The following is a 20,680-nucleotide window of genomic DNA, read 5'->3' as shown; positions in this document are numbered from 1 at the left end:
CTCAGTTCCATTCCTTGGATAGTCTTAATATTCCCATGCTTTTACCTAAATATTCATTTTCATTTCTGGTTCAAGCCTTGAGGGTACTCACTTATGAACTGCCCATATTGTTAAAGACAATGAAGAGGGCATTTTTAAATAACTTTTAAGGAAAGTGTAATGAAATGCCTTTTAAAAAAAAATGATCACTGGAATTTGTTTGCCTTTGTTCCAGTAAAACCTCAGCAGTTCTTTACTCAAAAAGAGGATAAACATTTTCACCAAGATGGCGACAAAAGCAGACTTGATCCATATGCTTCCCTTGCACCATCGCCTTCAGATGTTAGAGTGAAGGATGATGTTAGGTCAGCTCACGTACTTAATTGTGTTTTCATATAAGTGCAGCTTGCAACACTGAAGGTAACATAAAAATAAACACTTCTAGCAGTTCTGAAAATGAGTTGAATGTTATTGTGGACATGTACAAATTGGACTTCTGGTTTATTTCTTTCCTTTCAGAGAGCAACTCTTACATATCTTAAACATACTCCTTATCTCCCTCCCACCAGACTAGCAGACTAGATATGGTTCCCTCCCCGTAGCCTGCTCTCTCCAGTAGCTGCCTTCATTCCAGTTGAAAGGAACTTTCTGGAAGCTCATTGGCCCAAGAGTAAGGAAATGGTTGCTTAGCAACCAAATCCTGACCCCTGCAAACCTGTAAAGAGGAAACTTGTGGGCCAGCCACCTAGTTCTGCCTGTGTTATAAGTAAGGAGGAACTGCTTATGAGAAGATGAAGCCCCTGTCCCTGTTAATAGAGATATTGATCATTCTTGGGGTCATAATTAAAAGTAAGTTTTCTGTCTTTATGGTTGTCTATGAGGGTCTTCTCTCTTTAACGGTAGTAAGGGTAGAAGCTGATTCAAAGATCATAAGTAACCTCACTATACTCCCAATTGATACCATTTGGGGGGTAAGTACTTAAGAATATCCAAACAGGATAGAAATCAGTGATACTCTTATTTAGGATAATACCTGGCAAAGATGTGTGTATGAGAGAAAGAGAAGGAGGGAGGGAGAGAGAAAGGGAAGGAGGGAAAAATAGAAAAGATTGAGCAATTTATGAGGAAAGCATTAAAGTAATTTTTATAGAGTAGGGATATTTGAGACAGGTTGTTAAATTTTGTTGAATCCAGAATATTATGAATATTTAGTTCCAGGACTTTAATGGAAAAGTAGAGGACTCAAAGAGTTGTGCATTAATTTATATTCTTACAGCCTTTTTTAATCTTTTCACAGTAACATTTGTATTTCCAAAGTTTCTAGGATTTCTAACTAGTTACTATCTTAAAATGGAAATTATTTTCCAGTCTTGTTTCTCTGGCCTTTTATTGAATTAATTTTTACTCAGTCCTCAGATAATTTACTCTTCCTGAATTCAACCTAAGAAATATTCATGTACATTTAATCTAAGAATGCAAGGTTGGTATAATATCCAAAAATTAATTAATGTAACACACCACATCAATAGAGTAAAAGATAAAGACCACACACGGTCATCTCAATTGATGAAAAAAAAAAAAAAACATTTGACAGAATTCAACATCCCTTTCTGATAAAAACACTCCTCAAATTTGAAATAGAAAGAAACTTCCTCAACTTAATAATAAAAAGCATCTTCGAAAAATCCACACCTCACCTGTACTTGTGGTGGACAGGATGGGAAAAGAAAAAGTAAAACTATCTGTATTCACTAAAGACAGAATCTAATATACAGAATATCCTAAGGTATCCACTATAAAATTATTAGAACTAAGAAATGAGTTGAGCAAGGTTGCAGGATAAAAGGCTAATAAACAAAAGTCAATTCTATTTCTTTACAGTCACAATGAACAAACAAAAAAAAAATGAAATTAACAGTTCCATTTAGAATAGCATCAAGAAGAATAGTTACTGGTAATACATTTAACAAAAGTACAAAGCTCTTACTCTGAAAACTACAAATATTGTTGAAAGAAATTAAAGAAAACCCTAATAAATGAAAACACTTCTCAGGGCACCGGGGGGGTTCAGTAGGTTAAGCATCTGACTCGATTTCAACTTGGGTCACGATCTCACAGTTCGTGGGATGGAACACTGCATGGGGCTCAACGCTGACAGCGTGTGGATCCTGCCTGGGATTCATATTCTGTGTGTGTGTGTGTGTGTGTCTTAAAATAAATAAACATAAAAAGAAAATACTTCTCATGTTCATAGTTTGGAAACCTTAATATTAAGACAGCAATACTCTCCAAATTGATCTAGAGATTCAATATAAAATCCCAGCTGACTTCTTTGCAGAAATTAAGAAAATTATCTGAAAATTAATATAGAAGTGGATGTTTTTAAACAAAAAGAACAAATTTGAAGGACACACACTTTCCAATTTAAACATTTACTACAAAGCCACAGTAATCAAGACTGTATGAGACTGACATGAGGACAGACATAGGTCAGTGGAATATCACTGAGAGTTTGGAATTAAACCCTCAAATTTATGGCCAGATGATTTTTGGCAAACATGCCAGGCAACTCAATGGAGAAGGAAAAGAATAATTTCTTTAGCAAATGATGGGGATGACTGGAGAGCCGCATGCAAAAAGAGTGAATTTGGATACCTACCTCACACCTAATGTAAAATGAGTCAAAGATGTAAATATAGTAACTAAAGATGTAATCTCTTAGAAGAAAACAGGCATAAATTTTTGTGACCTTCATTAGGCAATGATTTGTTGGGTATATTATTAAAAGCACACAAAAAAAAAAGAAACAGATAAACTAGACATCATCAAAATTAAGCATTTTTATGCTTCAAGGGACATCATCAAGAAACTGAAAAAACAATCCACACAAAAGGAGAAAGTTTTTGCAGATCATATATCCAATAAGGTTTAGTATTCGGAATATATAAATAACTTTTACAAACTCATCAGCAAAACAGCAAACCAGTTTTTTAATGGGTGATGAATATTTGTATACAAATTTTCTGTTTGGACATCTGCTTTCATTTCTCTTGGGTATGTACCTAAGGAATTGGATAGACATTTCTCCAAAAATGATACAAAGATGACCATAAAATGCATGAAAAGATATTCAGCATCATTTGTCCTTAAGAAAATGCAAATCAAAACCACAATAAGATGCCACAATGAGGATTTAACTATAACAATAAGAGTGGGGACTGAGAGGAGCAAATGGATGACAAGGCTAGAGAGAATAGTGACATAAGAGTCCAAAGTAAGAGTGTCCCTAGAAGATGGGCATGTCCAAATGCCAGAGAGAGTATGGAAGTGAGGTAAGGGCCAACAAGGTATCACTAGATTTAACAACAGGGAAGTCTTTACCTTTCCAGGATAGTTTTATCAGAGAAGCAGGGACAAAACCTGATTTCAATTGATGGGAGTGAATAGGAAGAGAGAAAGTAGAGACAGTGATGATAATTACAGAGTTCTTTCTGTATTATGGCACTTTGCAAGGTCAGACTTGAGTCTTTAAGAGATAATTTATTGATTGCAGGTCTACAGAGACCCAGGGAAGTAGTTAGGGGACAAGACAGTTACTTTACAAGCCACGCTATAAGACCTGTGGTTCGTACCCAAAATCAGGTTTTACCCCACTCTGTTTTTTTCTTTTCCAGCCTTTATAACCCTAGATCTCCAGGCAAAACAGACAGGGCTGCCTTTTTTTCACTCACATATACCTTGCAAACTTGCGTATTGTTTTTTATACATTTTTTCACTTGATGCTCAATATACTTTGACTTCCCCTATGTAAAATTATTGAGAGAGGGAAGCTGCCATAACTATGTGATTGTTCCTGACTCTGCATTGACCTAGGGAAAGTTCTAAAAGAGTTTCTGACATTTTTTTCCCTTTTGGTAAATCCTTAGAAAAAAGTAGTTCATTCTGCTGGAAAAAAATGCATAGTTTATTCCAAAGTGTGGCTTAGAAAATGGAAGTAAAATCAACAGTATTTTCTCTTTCCATACTTCCAAACCAGCTTCTGATTTAAGGTAGTGTAAGGTATATAACTGAGGCAGAGAAAAGACATTGCCAGAACTTCTGGCTCTAAATTATCTAGGATCCAAGGTTTTCCTAATTTGTCTATCTCCTTCTAGCAGTAATTCTTCACTATCATACAAGTTCTACAGTTTAAAAAATATATGATATAAAACAAAATGAAATAGAAAGTTTATAGCATTCCCTGACACCCATGTAGCAATTCTATCCCAGTTGAAAAAGGCAAGTAGCTCATCAATCTGAAACTAATCAGAATTCAGAAAGCAATTGTCTAGCAATCATATCTAGGTCCCTGTCAGGGCCACACTAAGGCCAAGTCCTGGACATGTTGCAGAGGATACTGAGCCTAAGCAGTACAAGCAGACTATATCTTACTGTTACATAAAGCGGCTTGCCTGGGTGGCTCAATCAGTTAAGCATCCGACTTAGGCTCAGGTCATGATCTCATTGTCCATGAATTCAAGCCCTGTGTTGGGCTCTGTGTTGACAGCTTAGAGCCTGGAGCTTGCTTTAGATTCTGTGTCTCCCTCTCTCTCTCTGTCCCTCCCCTGCTCATGCTCTGTCTCTCTCTCAAAATTAAATACACTTGATCTTAGCCAAAAGGCCGAGAAGTGATCTCTCTCAAAAATAAATAAACATTAAAAAAAATTTTTTTAATGGGCTTGCTATTACCAGTGCTGTTTTAAATAACTTGTAGAATTTAGGAGTTCTGAGTTACCTTTGCTTCCTTTCAGTTCTTTTACATTATACTTCTAAACAGGGAACAAATACATTGCAAGTATCTAGAGCATCTTTCCTTGAAGAGAAGCAGGAAAGAGCACATGTGTCATGATGGGATTGCTCACTATTATAGAGAAATTTGATTACTGCGTTATGTTATAAATCAGTAAGGAAGCTGATTTCTCTTTTGTGAATTGTCTTGAAAAATATAAGGCTCTTTCTTCATAACCTAGGTTTATCTGAAAGGTTTCTACAACTCTACAATATTACTACTACTTCTACAATGACTACTACTCTTTGGAACAATTCAATAGGACAGCACTCAATGGGAGGAGGGCAGCCCTCAGCCTGAGAAGAGCTGGATGAACAGACCCTCCCCCCCCCCCACCTCATAGCTGAACCCATTAATGTCCCTGCATCAGCTTCATTTCGGGTTACTCAGGCTGCTTAGAGGAACTGCCTCCTTCTGACACTCTTCCCAATTCTATTCCATTTTCTGTGTACAAGGGCTCATGTGTCTCTCTTGTCACATACCTGCCCCAAGAATTCTCTCTGCCAGTGATAGCCCTCTACCTGCTCTTGATTGATCCTAAGATCTACTTCCCATCCATTAAGACTGCCCTCTCAAAGAATAGCAATAGCCCACTGATTACAAATCTAGTGGCCTCTCACTACTCTTGTTTCTTAACCTCTATACAACACTTGACACTTTTCTCCATCTTCTTTTCCCCCTCTACCTATATAGAATCTTAAACTGTCTCACTGGCTTATCTTTCTCAACCCTCCCTTTAAATGTTATGCCCAAAGTTCAGAAATTGGCTCTCATACTCTATGTCTCTGCTACTCCTTCCCAAGCCCCAGCTTCTTTTACATATGTATTTGCATCCTAGACCTTCCTGCCTATCTCTACATGTGCACATCAGCAGCATGATGATATCACCAGTAGTATATGGCCTGCAAACACCTTAAATTCAACCTCAAATTTAGCTCCTCTTCTGTATTTCTTCTCTTATTAATGGCATCAACATCCCTCCCTGCTCCCCTAGTTCTCAAGAACAAAACCTGAAAATTGTATAGTCATACAGTTATAATGCACTAAGTATCATCTAATTTAATGTTTTGTATAGATGATAGGACTGAGGCCCAGAGTAGTCAAATTGATTCCTCAGGGGCATTCTGCAAAGCCACATCTGGAGCCAGAATCTTCTAATCCTTTACCATCATAAATTCCTTTATTCCTTAAACAAATCCTGTCAACTCCATAGTGCTTCTCCCATCTATGCATTTTCATGTCTCAATTTAGGGTCTCATTTTAGTATATTTTATCTACATGACTGCACTTCTTTTTTTTTTATATTTTTAAAATAAGTATTTATTTTTGAGAGGAAGAGACAGCATGTGAGCAGGACAGGAGCAGAGAGAGAGGGAGACACAGAATCCAAAGCAGGCTCCAGGCTCAGAGCTGTCAGCACAGAGCCTGATGTGGGACTCGAACTCACAAACTGTGAGATTATGACCTGAGCCAAAGTTGGACACTTAACTGACTGAGCACCCAAGTGCCCCTACATGACTGCACTTCTAACTCTCCTCTTATTTACAATACAGTACTTCCAGAAATAATATTCCTAAACCCCAGACTTGGTCATAATTTTCAAGCACCTACTTTATGCCAAATAAAATCCCAGTGTCTTGTCTAGCATTCAAAATCCTATGCAATTAGATCCTGACTTCCTTTCTTTTTTGTCTCTGCTACACACATATTTTATTTCAACTAATTTAACTAATTTAAACTAGTAGCTACTCAGTATACCACCTAACTCTCTCACTTTGATGTCTTTCTCAATCTTTTCTGCAGTTGAATGGTTCACAAAGCTGGCCTGACTGCAGGAATGGACTGTCATTCCATTTTCTTCCCATCACCACCAGAAATCTACAGCATAACATCCTACTCGTCTTTTAAGGTCCATTCCAAGTTCTACTTCCTCCCCCCCTTAAAAAAAAAAAAAAAAACTTTCCCAAGCCCTTCCTCATAGCACATGCACCTTTCTCATGCATCACAGTCTCATAATTGAGTTAGTTTTTAACTTCCTCATCAGGTTCTCAACAATTTTTTAAATTAGCACTTGTAACACTTTAAAATTTTTATAACACATTCCCAAAACCTGTGGAGTAGGTCATGCAGATATTTTTATGTCTACTATTCGAGATTTACAGATTTTCAAAACCCTGCAATACAGAGTTTACTAAAACAGGAATTGTACAGTAGGAATCACGTTTTCTCTTGTTTTTACTCTGTATCACCTGTTTGTTATTTCTAAGTCTGTATTCTCCAAAGTGGACTGCTCTGAGTTTTTGCCTCATAATCATATTTACTTACCTCAGGCTGTTTCGACATATTGTCAAGCAGCCAGATGAAAAATAAAATATTCAATTCATCATTCAAACATTTTAAAATGTAGTGTACATACGTTTGCTGCTGTATAGAACAAACAACTAGGTGACTGATTGAGTTACTTGCTTTTCAACCAGTTGTTCTGGCAGTATGATGATTATATAAACTCTAACAGTGGCATTTAATCATTTTTCACTGATTTTATATTTTACTGGCATCTGAAATTTATTTACTGTAGCCATCAAATTTTATTTCTGTAGTTCATCAACCAATGAGATAGAGTAGACAAGAAAAACCGGTTTCTTAAGACTTCTGTAAGTCTGCCTCACAGAGGTAGCACCAAGATTACAGTGCTGGACTTGAAGAGAATATTCTCACTTTGGAAAAAGTGTATACCCTGAAGCTTCCCTGATAGAACACAGTCTTCGAAAACAATTCATAGTCTCTGGAAAACAAGTAGGAATGCCCTTAATGAAAAAGAAATTATGAATAACCTAAAAGACAAAATAAAAGATAGAATGGATTAAAAGTAGAAACTTTTACCCAAAAATGTACAAAAGAGAATATGGTTAGAAATGACATACAAGTGGGTTCAGGAAAAAGGAAAGGATCCTTGGGGCAAAAAGAGAGGATTGTTGGTTGGAAACAATAGCAGCTGCAGCCTAGCAGTCTGACTCCTACCCTCCTCATGACCACCACCTCCATATGCAAAGGAGACAGCAGAATTTTCATTTCTAGTAATGAAAGGCTAGGTGACCAGGCTATTTGGTCCAACCATCCCACTGAAAAAAAAAATTGTGCATAAAATATACAAGCTTCTTAAATGCATCAGAGTTGAGAAGATGGTAAAGAACTACCAGATAAAAAAAATCTAAGGAATTACTAGAATCAAGAGAAGTAAGCACAAGAGCACCTCAGCAGGGCCGGGACTTGCCTCACCTTGGTCCCAGTCCTGTACCTGAACATCAAAGCCGCTGTTATCCTGAGCCAGGCAAATGTGGCCTTTGGTTTTTGTGGCCTCACAAAGCAAGGAGAACAGAATCTGACTCTCAGGATCTTTCCAAGGTGAGGAGTCTAATAGGAGACCTTTTCAACATCCACCAAGGACCATAAAGTACTGTACTCTTGTGATAAGGGCAGACCAGAAGTAAACCCACCCCTCCCAAGTCCAGGGGTCTGCAGAAACTTAACACTTAGCAAAACACAGAGTAAAGTAAGAGGGAAAAAAATACATTCCTGAGAAGTTATGGTCACAGACCAGCTCCATTGGAGATTTACAGCTTGGGTAATCCCAGGCACCCTGAGCCTAGAACTCAATCTAAGATTGTCCTGTGCTTGTACTGCCCTAGGCACCTGGCAAAATCAAATTCATGTTCTCTCCATTGGAAAGCAACTTCATTTTAGGTCTCAATCCACTGAGATAAAGTTTTCAGTATATAGTAAAAATAAATTCAGTACACAAGGAGACAAAGCATGAGGTTTGGGGTGGCTTTTTGGCAGTGATGTAATGTCTGCTGCAAATGGCTAATGATACTGAGGGAGCACCTATTCCCAGATGACTAGGTCCTGTCTGACACATCCTGATAGCATCTCCTCCAACACCCATAAGGTAACTGGTGGCAGGCTGAGGTGATTGTTATAGCATTCAGAGACAGGTTAAGAGGGAAAATCCAAGTCCAACATGAGGAAAAGTAACCACATAAAAGCATCAGCCTACACACACACACTATAATACCTGAGGAAACAGAACAAGTAGAGGAAATCGTTGCAGTCTTCAGAACATTAAAATGATTATCATGAAATTTAGAGATGATATTGTATCCATGAAAGAAGAACATGCCTTAATGAAAGAAAAAAGATGAGCTATTTTGGTATTGAAATATATGATAATAAAAATAAAAACCTCAAGGCTGAATGCCAAAATTGACAGAGCTGAATAGCAACCCAGAAGCTCAAAAATGAAACTGAGAAATTCTTTTATAAACACAATGAAAATGGACAAAAGAGATGATGTGTATGAAATAAAGTTTCAAGAACATGGAGGATCCATCTAAAAGTTACAAATTCACATAATGGGATCTCCAAAAAGAGAAAATAGAAGAACTAAGAGGAAGAAATAAAGAAATTAAATAAAACTCCCCGGATCTTAAAAAGACCTTTTCTAGAGTTTTTAGATTAAGTTCCACTGAGTGCCAAGGAGGAAGATTGAGACAAGACCCACTCCTAGAAAATAATGGTAAATGTTTAGTACTTTATGGATAATCAGAACATTGTAAAGCTTCTTTTGTTTTTAATTTTTTTTAACGTTTTTATTTTTGAGACAGAGAGAGACAGAGCATGAACGGGGGAGGGGCAGAGAGAGAGGGAGACACAGAATCGGAAGCAGGCTTCAGGCTCTGAGCCATCAGCCCAGAGCCCTACGCGGGGCTCGAACTCACGGACCGCGAGATCGTGACCTGAGCTGAAGTCAGACGCTTAACCGACTGAGCCACCCAGGCGCCCCTGTAAAGATTCTAAAGAGAAAAAATACATTATTTACAAGGTGAAATGCAGCATGTTGACTTCAAATTCATTAGTAACATTGGGTACAAAAAGATACTGGAGAAATATTTTCTAAGTACTGAGGTAAAATGATTTTGCATCTAGAATTACATAACCTGACAAACTGTAAAGTGTAATGGCAAAATAAGACATCTTTATACATGAATGGATTCAGAAAATTTATCACCCACAAATCCTAGCTGAAATATTGACTAGAAGATGTGCTCCAGGAAAATAAAGCATGAATTTAAGAGGAACGCTAAAAATCAATGGTAACCAAAGAAACCTTTCAGACATGATACGGCTTAGTAAATGTTCATTTTAATTTTAAAAAATATAACAATCAAATTCATTTTTAAAAATCTCTTTCACAAGGCAAACCCTCTTACACCGTTGGTTGGAATGCAAACTGGTGTAGCCACTCTGGAAAACAGTATGGAGGTTCCTCAATAAGTTAAAAATAGAACTACCCTACCATCCAGAAATTGCCAGAAATTGCATTACTAGGTATTTACCCAAGGGATTAAAATACTGATTCAAAGGTATACATGCACCCAATGTTTATAGCAGCATTATCAACAATAGCCAAATTATGGAAAGAGCCCAAATGCCCGCCAACTGATGAATGGATAAAGAAGTTATATATACATATACATGTGTGTGTGTGCATGTGTGTGTGTATAATGGAATATTCCTCAGCCATAAAAAATAATGAACTCTTGCTATTTTGCAACAATGTGGATGGATCTAGGGAGTATTATGCTAAGAGAAATAAGTCAGACAGAGAAAGAAAATACCATATGATTTCACACATGTGGAATTTAAAAAACAAAATATATGAACATGGGGCAGGGCAGGGGGGCAAAGACTCAAAACAGTAAACAAACTCTCAACTATAGAGAACAAACTGAGGGTTACTGGAGGGGAGGTAGGTGGTGGGATGGATAAATGGGTGATGGCTATTAAAGAGGGCACTTGTGATGAGCACTGGGTGTTGTATGTAAGCGATGAATAACTAAATTCTACACCTCAAACTAATATTACACTGTATGCTAACTAACTGGAATTTAAATTAAAACTTGGTGGGGGGGGGGGAGTCCCTTTCACAAGAGTGACAGAAGTTTAAAAATAGCTGGGAATAAATTTAATAAAAATTAGACAAGGCATATATGAGTAATAAAAATGAAAATTTGCTTCATGAAGAGCATTAAACAGAAAACTGAATAAATCAAGTCTATACACCTGAATGAATCTCAGTATTATAAATATGCCAGGTCTTTGTAAATTAACAGGTAAATCCAGTGCAATCCCAGTGAAAATATCAATACATTTTTTAAATGAATCTGACAACCTTATTCTAATATTCATCTAGAGAGGAAATGAGGAAATATATACTAAAATTCCCAAGACAAGTTTTTAAAAGAGGAACAAGGGTATGTGTGCATATGTGCACTTGTATCTGCACAGAGAAGTTCTTGCTCAACCAAATAGTGAAGTATGCAATTATAAACTACAGTAAATAGTGTATTACCAGAATAATAGGCAAATACATCAAGAAAATAGAGCAGAGAGTTTAAAAATGAAACAATGTACAAATGAGAAATTCTTACCAAAAGGTTTCTCAGTACAATGGATAAAAGATGGACTGTAAGGGGCGCCTGGGTGGCGCAGTCGGTTAAGCGTCCGACTTCAGCCAGGTCACGATCTCGCGGTCCGTGAGTTCGAGCCCCGCGTCAGGCTCTGGGCTGATGGCTCAGAGCCTGGAGCCTGTTTCCGATTCTGTGTCTCCCTCTCTCTCTGCCCCTCCCCCGTTCATGCTCTGTCTCTCTCTGTCCCAAAAATAAATAAACGTTGAAAAAAAAAAATTTAAAAAAAAAGAAAAAAGATGGACTGTAATGAATGTTATTGTCAAATTGTCTATTCATTAGTAAAAGCCAGGTTCCACTTCATGCCAGTCAAAAAAAACTGATTCCAGATTGATCAGAAACATAAACAGGAATAGGAAAACTATAAAAATGGCTGAAGGGAATGCAGGAAAATGTACATTCAAATGATTAGTAAGGCCTTGAACAAGACACGCGTACATGCACACATACACACACGTTACACAAAGGTTATAGGTGAAGAAAAGATTGATAGTTTTGACTGCATTTGAATTTAAAACAACTGTGCTGCAAAGGATACCATAAATAGTTAAAAGGCTACTAACAGACTTAAAAATATATCTATAACATAAACACCAATCAAATAATATCCAGAATATATTTTAAGACTCCTAAAGATATTTTCTTAAAAAGCTTAATAGAAAGATGGGGAAAATATCTAACAGTCTGTTCCTTGGAGAGGAAAATACAAAGGCCCCTAAATGTGATCTTGCTGGTAATCTGTAAATGGAAATTAACAATGAAATATCAGTTTATCCCAATACATTTGCAAAAATAAGTGTTGGTTAGGTTGAGGAAAGATTCATATCCTGATATGCCATGTGTGGAAGTATAAGTTAGAGTGGCTCTTCTGGGAATGCCAGAAATTCTTCTAGAAAAAGGAGTGAGATAGAATCAGGGAGAATTCAGTTGAGGTATTATGGAACCAGAGATCTGCCAATGTATACTGGACTCTGTCCATGCCTTTTACATTTTTTTTTTTTTGTTCTTCCTTGGGATTATTAACTCTATTTTGAAAATTCCAATGTGTCTTAGATGTGGTAAGAGTAACCACAGGAAAGGAGTTTGAAGGGAAAGGTGTTTGCAGTGGCTACGTGAGAAAAAGCCAAAGAGAAGGTAAAATCCAGTAGGAGATTCTTCTCCCAGTGTTTACCCTATATAGTTTCTTAATTTTATTTCAGTAAGGGAAGTGATTTTCTCACAGATGTTGATAACATTTGCTTTTAAAAGGTAGGCCTTTGGATAAAATTAACAACCCAAGAAACAACAGATGCTGGCGAGGATGTGGAGAAATGGAAACCCTCTTGCACTATTGGTGGGAATGCAAACTGGTGCAGCCACTCTGGAAAACAGTGTGGAGATTCCTCAAAAAATTAAAAATAGAACTACCCTATGACCCAATAGCACTACTAGGAATTTAGCCAAAGGATACAGGAGTGCTGATTCATAGGGGCACTTGTACCCCAATGTTTATAGCAGCACTTTCAACAATAGCCAAATTATAGAAAGAGCCTGAATGTCCATCAACCGACGAATGGATAAAGAAGATGTGGTTTTTATATACAATGGAATACTACTTGGCAATGAGAAAGAATGAAATCATGCCATTTGCAGCAATGTGGATGGAACTGGAAGGTATTATGCTAAGTAAAATAAGTCAGAGAAAGAGAGATATCATATGTTTCACTCTTATGTGCATCTTGAGAAACTTAACAGAACACCATGGGGGAAGGGAAGGGGGAAAAATAGTTACAGAGAGGGAGGGAGGCAAACCATAAGAGACTCTTAAATACAGAGAACAAACTGAGGATTGATGGGGAGGTGGGGGGGAGGGGAAAATGGGATGGGCATGAGGAGGGCACTTGTCGTGATGAGCACTGGGTGTTATATGTAAGTAATGAACCATAGGAATCTACCCCCAAAACCAAGAGCACACTTTACACACTGTATGTTAACTAATTTGAGAATAAATTATATAAATATATATATATATATATATATATATATATATATATATATACACATATATATGTATGTATGTATTTAAAAAAAGGTAGGCCTTTGGAGAAGAGAGAGGAACTGACATTTATTATTCAGCCACCGTGTATTTAATAAACACCAAACACTACACTTTAGTTCTCTGTCTTGAACAAACTGAGGGTTGATGGGGGATGGGGGAGAGAGGAAAGTGGGTGATTGGCATTGAGGAGGGCGCTTATTGGGATGAGCACTGGGTGTTGTATGGAAACCAATTTGACAATAAATTATATTAAATAAGTAAATAAATTGGGACACTTAAAAAATAATAATAATAATTCTACTCTGTCTTCATATCTACTCCAGAGATAGGTACAGTACTGAAGCTCAGAGCAGTTAAATAACTTATCCAAGGTCACATGGCTAAGTAAGGAGATAATGAAATTTTATTTCTGAACATCAGTGTTGATGATGTCCAAAACTATCTCACAAACCAAAAATAATAAATGACCTAAAATTATATCTGGTATTTTTGAATTTTTAATAGATAACTTTTAGTCCATTCAATAGGAATTGTTAAATTTACAGAAAGTGAAGCAGAAAACTTTCAAATAGTAGTCAGGAGCTAGTGAAACAGATTATTTGTATTTAAAAAATACTTGTAAATGTGGAGTTAAATCTGACTAGAGGAAACTGGAAGTCAACATAGGGAGTTAGTGTTTATACAGTTAGCTACAGGGACTTGTGGGTTTTTAAGCAGATGTGTGCCTTGCTGGAAACAGTACTCAAGGAAAATTATTCTGAGGGTAGATGTAAATTGGATTAAAATTAGAGCAATCATGATTAAATCTGTTAGGAGGCTGTTGTAAGAATGTAGTTATGAAATGATGAGGGTCTGATTTATGCTAGGCTTTCCACAGGAAACTGAAAACTCACCCCTACAGAAATCCCTTTGACAGAAATTTTCTCTGGATGTTTGTAGGTACAAACCCTCACTCTTCTTACTCCTACGTTTCCCCAGTTGTGTACCCATTTCTGGTGACTTAGACACATCTACGCACTGCTATCCCTGGTTTCACCTGCTCCCATATTACTAGTCCCAGGTTTTGGAACCATCCTTGTTGCCAGGTTTGTCTTTTATCACTTGTCTCACCTCTGCCGTCCTGGATTCCTTCTGTGGATTTTCCTATGACTTGTGTTATTCTGCTTTCCAGTCATTACAGTTTAATTCCCAGGCTTTTACTTCTTAAGTGGCTGCCTGTTCTGGAATCAGTGTATTATCCTTTTGTAGTTCCTGACCTTCTGCACTCTGCATCTGTCCACTCCAAAGTCCTTGCTAACCCAGCTCAACTCTTAGGTCATGCCAAAGAGAAGAGGTGAGGACTGGCATTGAGAAATACGCAATCATTAGCAGATATAAAGCCAAAGAGGATATCTAAAATAGGGGTTTGAAAGGAAAAAGGATATCCAGGATAGTTTAAAGTCACAGAAGCCAGTGTATGACACAGAGTCTGAAAGATAGGTCAGAAAAGAACCAATAGTTAGTATTTTTTATACTATTATTACATGTAATGGTCAAAGAAGCTAAGGCATAAAGCACCATTTTAGAGAACTAGGACAGTAGAATCAATAAAATACTTCTGTTTAGTTCCATTTGTTGGAACTAATGTTGTCCAATGTTGTCTGCACAAACCAGCAAACATTTTATTTGCCTATAACTTCCCAGGCAGATTCCCTCATAGAGTACAGAGGTGTTTTTTTGTGTGTTTTGGGGAGTTTTTTGGTTGTTGTGGTGGTGGTTTCTTTTTCCTTTCTTTCTTTCTTTTTTTTTTTTTTCAGAATCTTAGTCACGTTAATCAGTGTCCATTAAAAGGAAGATAAACTATGTCTTGGAAAGAAAGGACATTGGCCATGCTGGGGAAATAAATGATAAAACCAGGAGTTAATGTATATCAAGCCTTTCATGAGAAAGTGGATCTGAAAAGAATTTTCATCAAGACAATAAATATCCCTGGATATTATTTTCTTCTAATCCTTTTCTCAACACTATGAGTAGATTATATATTATTTATTTGGGCATTATTTATTGGTCTAATGTAGCTTTTGAGAATTGAGAATTCTATGCAAGGAGTCCTAGTAGGCTGAAGAAACAGACAGCTTTGAGTCATCAACTGCTGCATAACAACCCAAAACTTAGTGGTTTGAAGTAACAATGATTTATTGTTTCTCATAATTCTCTGTGCTGCAACTATGCCAAAACTATGCTACACTAGACACTGCTGTCTAAAAAAGGGGAATGAGGGGTGCCTGGCTGGCACAGTTGGAGAAGCATGCAATCTTGATCTCAGGGTTATGAGTTTGAGCCCCATGTTGGATGCAGAGATTACTTAAATAAATAAAACTTTAAAAAATAGTAAAAATAGAAATTAAAGGGGGAATGAGGGGCACCTGGGTGGCTGTTGGTTAAGCGTCCGACTTCGGCTCAGGTTATGATCTCAGAGTTCACAAGTTTGAGCCCCCCTTGGGCTCAGTGTTGACAGCTCAGAGCCTGGAGCCTGCTTTAGATTCTCTCTCTGTCTCTCTCTGTCTCTCTCTCTCTCTCTGCCCCTCCCTTGCTCATACTCTGTCTCTGTCTCTCAAAAATAAATAAACATTTAAAAAAAAAGGATGGGGGAATGAGATACGTACAACAGCCACTGGTCCATGGCAATTTGGAAATCCAGCCAGGTGCGCATGTTGGCAGGTTTCTCTGCCCTGGACTACTCTCTATTATTTTCCTTGGCTCTTGGCAACACCCTGTGGGCTCCTGGTTCTGCCCTCCGATGTCAGTATTCAGATAGAGGGAAGTGATGAAACAGTGGGACAGGTCTCCAGCAATCACCAATGTTCCCCAATTGATATGTAAAAACCTGCTAGAAAGTTTTGTGAAAGATGTTGTTTGTAGCAGCATTTGTTCCCCAGTAGCCCATCAAAACTTTGTTTTCTTTAGGTGAAAACCTAAAAGCCTGAAATTTAGAAAAGAAACATATTTTTGTTGTTGTTGTGCATCTTATGCTGGAAATAATGACCAGCTACCTTTATATTCTTTTTATCTTTTAAGCTACTAAATAGTTTGTTCCTTCAGTTAGATTCTTACACCTCCTCCCATCTCACTAATTCTTTTATCCACATTTTTATCTATACTTATCCTACCTTTGATAATTGCTTTTAGCCCTGTAATTTTTTCATGTTAATATGTGACCAGTGACAGCTTGATTTTCTGGTCCAGTGTATAATACAAACGTTATTCCACTTAATATCCATAATTTTCTCCTCTTGCTCTAATACACATGACACTTTGTACTTCTTGTTCTATGTCTGTGTATTCTGTGCATCCTAACTCTAATTTTATTCTGTGTACCTTGGGGAATATAACAATGGGAATAGATCAAATCACATTGCTTTTCCCAGTTTACTTTTTCTAGTCATGATAATGGAGATTAAAAATTGTTCCATATTTACTGTAGCTATAATATCAGTCACGTTGTCTGATGTCTAATACACAAATATAGTTAGGCTAAGTAATTTGTGGTTTTTTATTAAATGTTTTTAATGTTTATTTATTTTTTAGAGAGACAGAGACAGAATGCAAGTGGGTTAGGGGCAGAGAGAGAGGGAGACACAGAATCCGAAGCAGGCTCCAGGCTCTGAGCTGTTAGCACAGGGCCCGACGCGGGACTCAAACTCACGAGCTGTAAGATCATGACCTGAGCCAAAGTCGGACACTCAACTGACTGAGCCACCCAGGCACCCCATAAGTAATTTGTTTTGAAGAAAATACCTTAATTGACAGAAAAGTCACATTATAGGCACAGCATTAATAAATTCTGATAACATATTAAGTCTCTATTAATGTTTTATTTCCTGTGATCCTTTTAAAGTACTAATTCACGTATATTATTATTTTGAAGGCATCTTCAATCCTTTAAGTAGGTCTTTTTATAATAGTCATAATTATATATGTGACTGAATATATATATGTATATGTACTGAATATGTATTAAGTATATGCTAAATGCTTTACATAGATTACCTTATTAGATTACCATAACAAATTACTTAAATTGATTTGAAATCAGGACTGGCATACAGGCCTATTCAACTCAAAGCCCATATGGTGGACCATGATGCTATGTTGCCCGATAATGAGTATCCATGGCCCCAAAATGATCACTTGGCAACATTGGGATAAAGGAAGTTTAATTTATAATAACATTCTTATTCTGGCATAATTTACTTTACACCCTGAACCTGAAGAGCAATCCTAATGTATCTAATGTATATAATTTGATGAAATATATTTCTTTAAAAATTTTCCATATGTTTCACCATGAAGTTGTTGAATATTTATTGAGAATTTTCCAATTGTTTCTCCAGTTTGACAGAGGACTAAATATTGAACAACCTGGAATCAGTTTCTACAAGGTCTGTCTTACAAACAGAAAAGACAGATTTTTGAGATCAAATACTAAAGTTCATCAGTGAGAGAAAGAATAAAACATATCAAATTAATAAATACAATGTCAGAGGTAACACTAGAACATTCATAATCTGCTCTAAAAAGTACAAGCTCACAATTTTTGGAAAAATAAAATTCCAACTATCCATATTTGTCTTGAGTCAAATTCTTCAGTCTATAAAGTGAATGTATCACATACTTCAAGAAATATGTAGGGTCATTTTTACAATGCATCAAATAATTGTTTTAGTAATTGAAAATTATCAGTCTTACTAATGTAGTAGACAGGACATTATGTGATACCCTGTTATATCAGGTTTTCAAAGACTTATTTTTCTGAAGCGGTAAGTTCAGAAACTTCAAGTATAAGCAAAAATGAAATATACCAAGGACTATATATGTATTCTATATGGTGTATATATATTCTATTCTTTATAAAAAAGATTTGTTAAAAATGCTTGTGAAAATTATTTTCTCAGATTTCAAAGCCTGATATAATCATACTAGGCTACATTTCTCAGATATTTATATCATTCAACTATATTAATATTTAGTATCTCTCTGACATATGGATGCATATGTAAGTATATAAAAGATTGTATTCCTTCTATGTTTTAATATTCTTTATTAATAGATGACATTTACTTACATGGACACATTTTAATTAAGTTCTAGCTCAGAAAGTTTTCTGCTTTGTGATTAGTCTATTATTTGTCTAACTCTTTTATATTAACTCAATTTCAGGATGTCGATTAAAGTATTTAGATTGTCTCTGGTGGAAAGTTATATCTTTAAAAATTATCAGTGAAGGAATTGTTTTGTACCACAATGCTGGTAACTTTAAATTTAAATTATTTTCCACTATTATTCTTAGAGTTCTAAAAGTTATCTAGAAACTTTTTCAGTAAGAAATTATTTAGTGAAATTTTAGGGGCACCTGGGTGGTTCAGTTGGTTAAGCATCTGACTCTTGGTTTCAGCTCAGGTCATGATCTCACAGTTCATGAGATCGAGCCCTGTGTTGGGGCTCTCTCTCCTTCTCTCTCTGCCCTTCCCACTCATACACACTCTCTCCCTCTCTCTCAAAATAAATAAACTTTTCTAAGAAAAGAATTATTTATTGATATTTTTAAAAGAAAATATTTTTAATTTTATAAAAATATTTTGTATATTGCAGATATCGAAGCAGAAAAGCATACTAAAAAGCAAAAGGAAAGAAATGTCACCACACAGGTAGTTATTTTGCTAAACCATTATATTTCTCCAGTACAAAATTTAGGCTGTACGCACTATAAGTAGTATTTACTCAGCATGCTCAGAATTTCTTAACCAAGTAATTATTAGCTGTTGTTTCTGTTCTTTTTTTTTTCCATTCTCAGTCAATGCTTTTTGTTTATTCACTCAACAAATATGTATTCATTCTACAGTGAGAAGATAAGACTTCCTGAGCCTTCTCTTAGGACTTGTCTGAGGTCCTAAATATTAAGACAAAAAGACAGAGACCAGTCTGGCTTATGGTCACAGATGCTTATTAAACTTTATTAACGTCATGATTTCTTCTGACATCTGGAAGTAGGGGATTCAACATTTTCAGTCTATTCTCAGTCTAGCAACCAACATAATCCTATAAATGTAACTCCTTTTAAGTTGCTCCTTTACTTGAAACCCTTTCTTGGCATCCCATCTCACACTGTAAAACCAGCGTCTTGCCTATTAGGCTCTGTGGTCTGGCCCCACTATTTTTTCTCTCACATCATCTCCTACTACTGTCTTCTTTACATCATTCTGGACACACTGGGCTCTGTGCTATTCCTCAGAAACTCCTAGCCATGAGCCCACCGTTCTGCTCCTTCTGCCTAGAACATGCTGGAACTCCGATAACCATGTGGCTCCTTGCCCTCACCTTCTTCAGGTCTTTTGCTCAGATGTCATCTTTTCGGAGGGTCCTTCCCTGACTGTTCTGTACATTTGTAATCACACTATTTAAAATTGCAAGCCCCATCACAACACCTTCTGTCTCCCTTCCCTGCTACATCTTCCCTCTCAGAATTATCACTGTGTAACATCATATTTTGCTATGTTTGTTCTTATTCTCCCTCCACTAGAATATAAATTCCATGGGAGCAGGGTGTTTTGTCTATATTGTTCACTGCTATTATCCCAGCAACTAGAACAGTGCCTGGCACATAGCAGGCATTAAATAAATGTTTATTGAATAAATGAATAAATCTTAAATCTTGATTAAAGGAGGAAAGTTTGAAAAAATGTTTGTATAAATTAAAAATTCCTCTCTACATCATAACATTTTCTAAATTCCTCCAAATTTAGCTCCTTCCCATTACCATAACCAAAACATCCCATAATCATCAGTGGGATTATTATCTGCAGAAATAGAAGTGACCTTGGCATAAGCTCACAGTTTGTCCTTAGGCAGGTGGAAAGTAAAAAGACACCAATTCCTCAGGTCATCTGACTTTCCCTTGTGGGCTCTTGATATCTTGTGATATGCAGTGCCTGCCCAATGACAAATGAAAGTGCCCTTTGTAATTAAGGAGTTTCTGGAGACCAAGGATGTTTATCAGGCCCATAAGTATCCTCCCCAATGCCAGCATTAGTAGTTGAGGCATAATAGTAAAAATAGAAAGGACCCCAGCTCTACCCTTGTATAGCCAAGCAAAAAAGACATAAACTCTACTAAAAGATCTCAAAATATTGAAAAAACAAAATCAATGTCTTGATGTCAAAGATGAGAAAACATGCCAGGGTAGACTATTTGTATATCTCACCCACTTCCAATGGAGTATCTGTGTTTTGTTTTGTTTTGTTTTGTTTTGTTTTGTTTTGTTTTGTTTTG

The 20,680-nt window shown here is 36.6% G+C and overlaps 1 protein-coding gene across 5 annotated transcripts in view; it reads left to right on the top strand.

Annotated features, from left to right (window-relative positions):
* Window positions 1–20,680, top strand: part of SEL1L2 (SEL1L2 adaptor subunit of SYVN1 ubiquitin ligase) — a 123,998-nt gene that overhangs the window by 6,019 nt on the left and 97,299 nt on the right. For 3 of the 5 annotated variants that reach the window (XM_040447737.1, XM_040447736.1, XM_040447738.1), the window contains exons 1-2: window positions 680–828; window positions 19,004–19,059. In XM_040447737.1, the coding sequence (XP_040303671.1) occupies window positions 771–828; window positions 19,004–19,059 (114 nt within the window). In that variant the 5' untranslated portion in view covers window positions 680–770. Of the gene's footprint in view, window positions 1–679; window positions 829–19,003; window positions 19,060–20,680 lie in introns of those variants that run through there. The other 2 variants (XM_040447740.1, XM_040447739.1) reach the window with 2 other exon arrangements.

This window comes from Herpailurus yagouaroundi, unplaced genomic scaffold (assembly GCF_014898765.1).
Source record: "Herpailurus yagouaroundi ecotype Mexico unplaced genomic scaffold, PumYag 196, whole genome shotgun sequence".
Classification (NCBI taxonomy): Eukaryota; Metazoa; Chordata; class Mammalia; order Carnivora; family Felidae; genus Herpailurus; species Herpailurus yagouaroundi.
The sequence above is the reverse complement of the archived record's forward strand: the minus strand, read 5'-3'. Positions and strand labels throughout refer to the sequence as shown.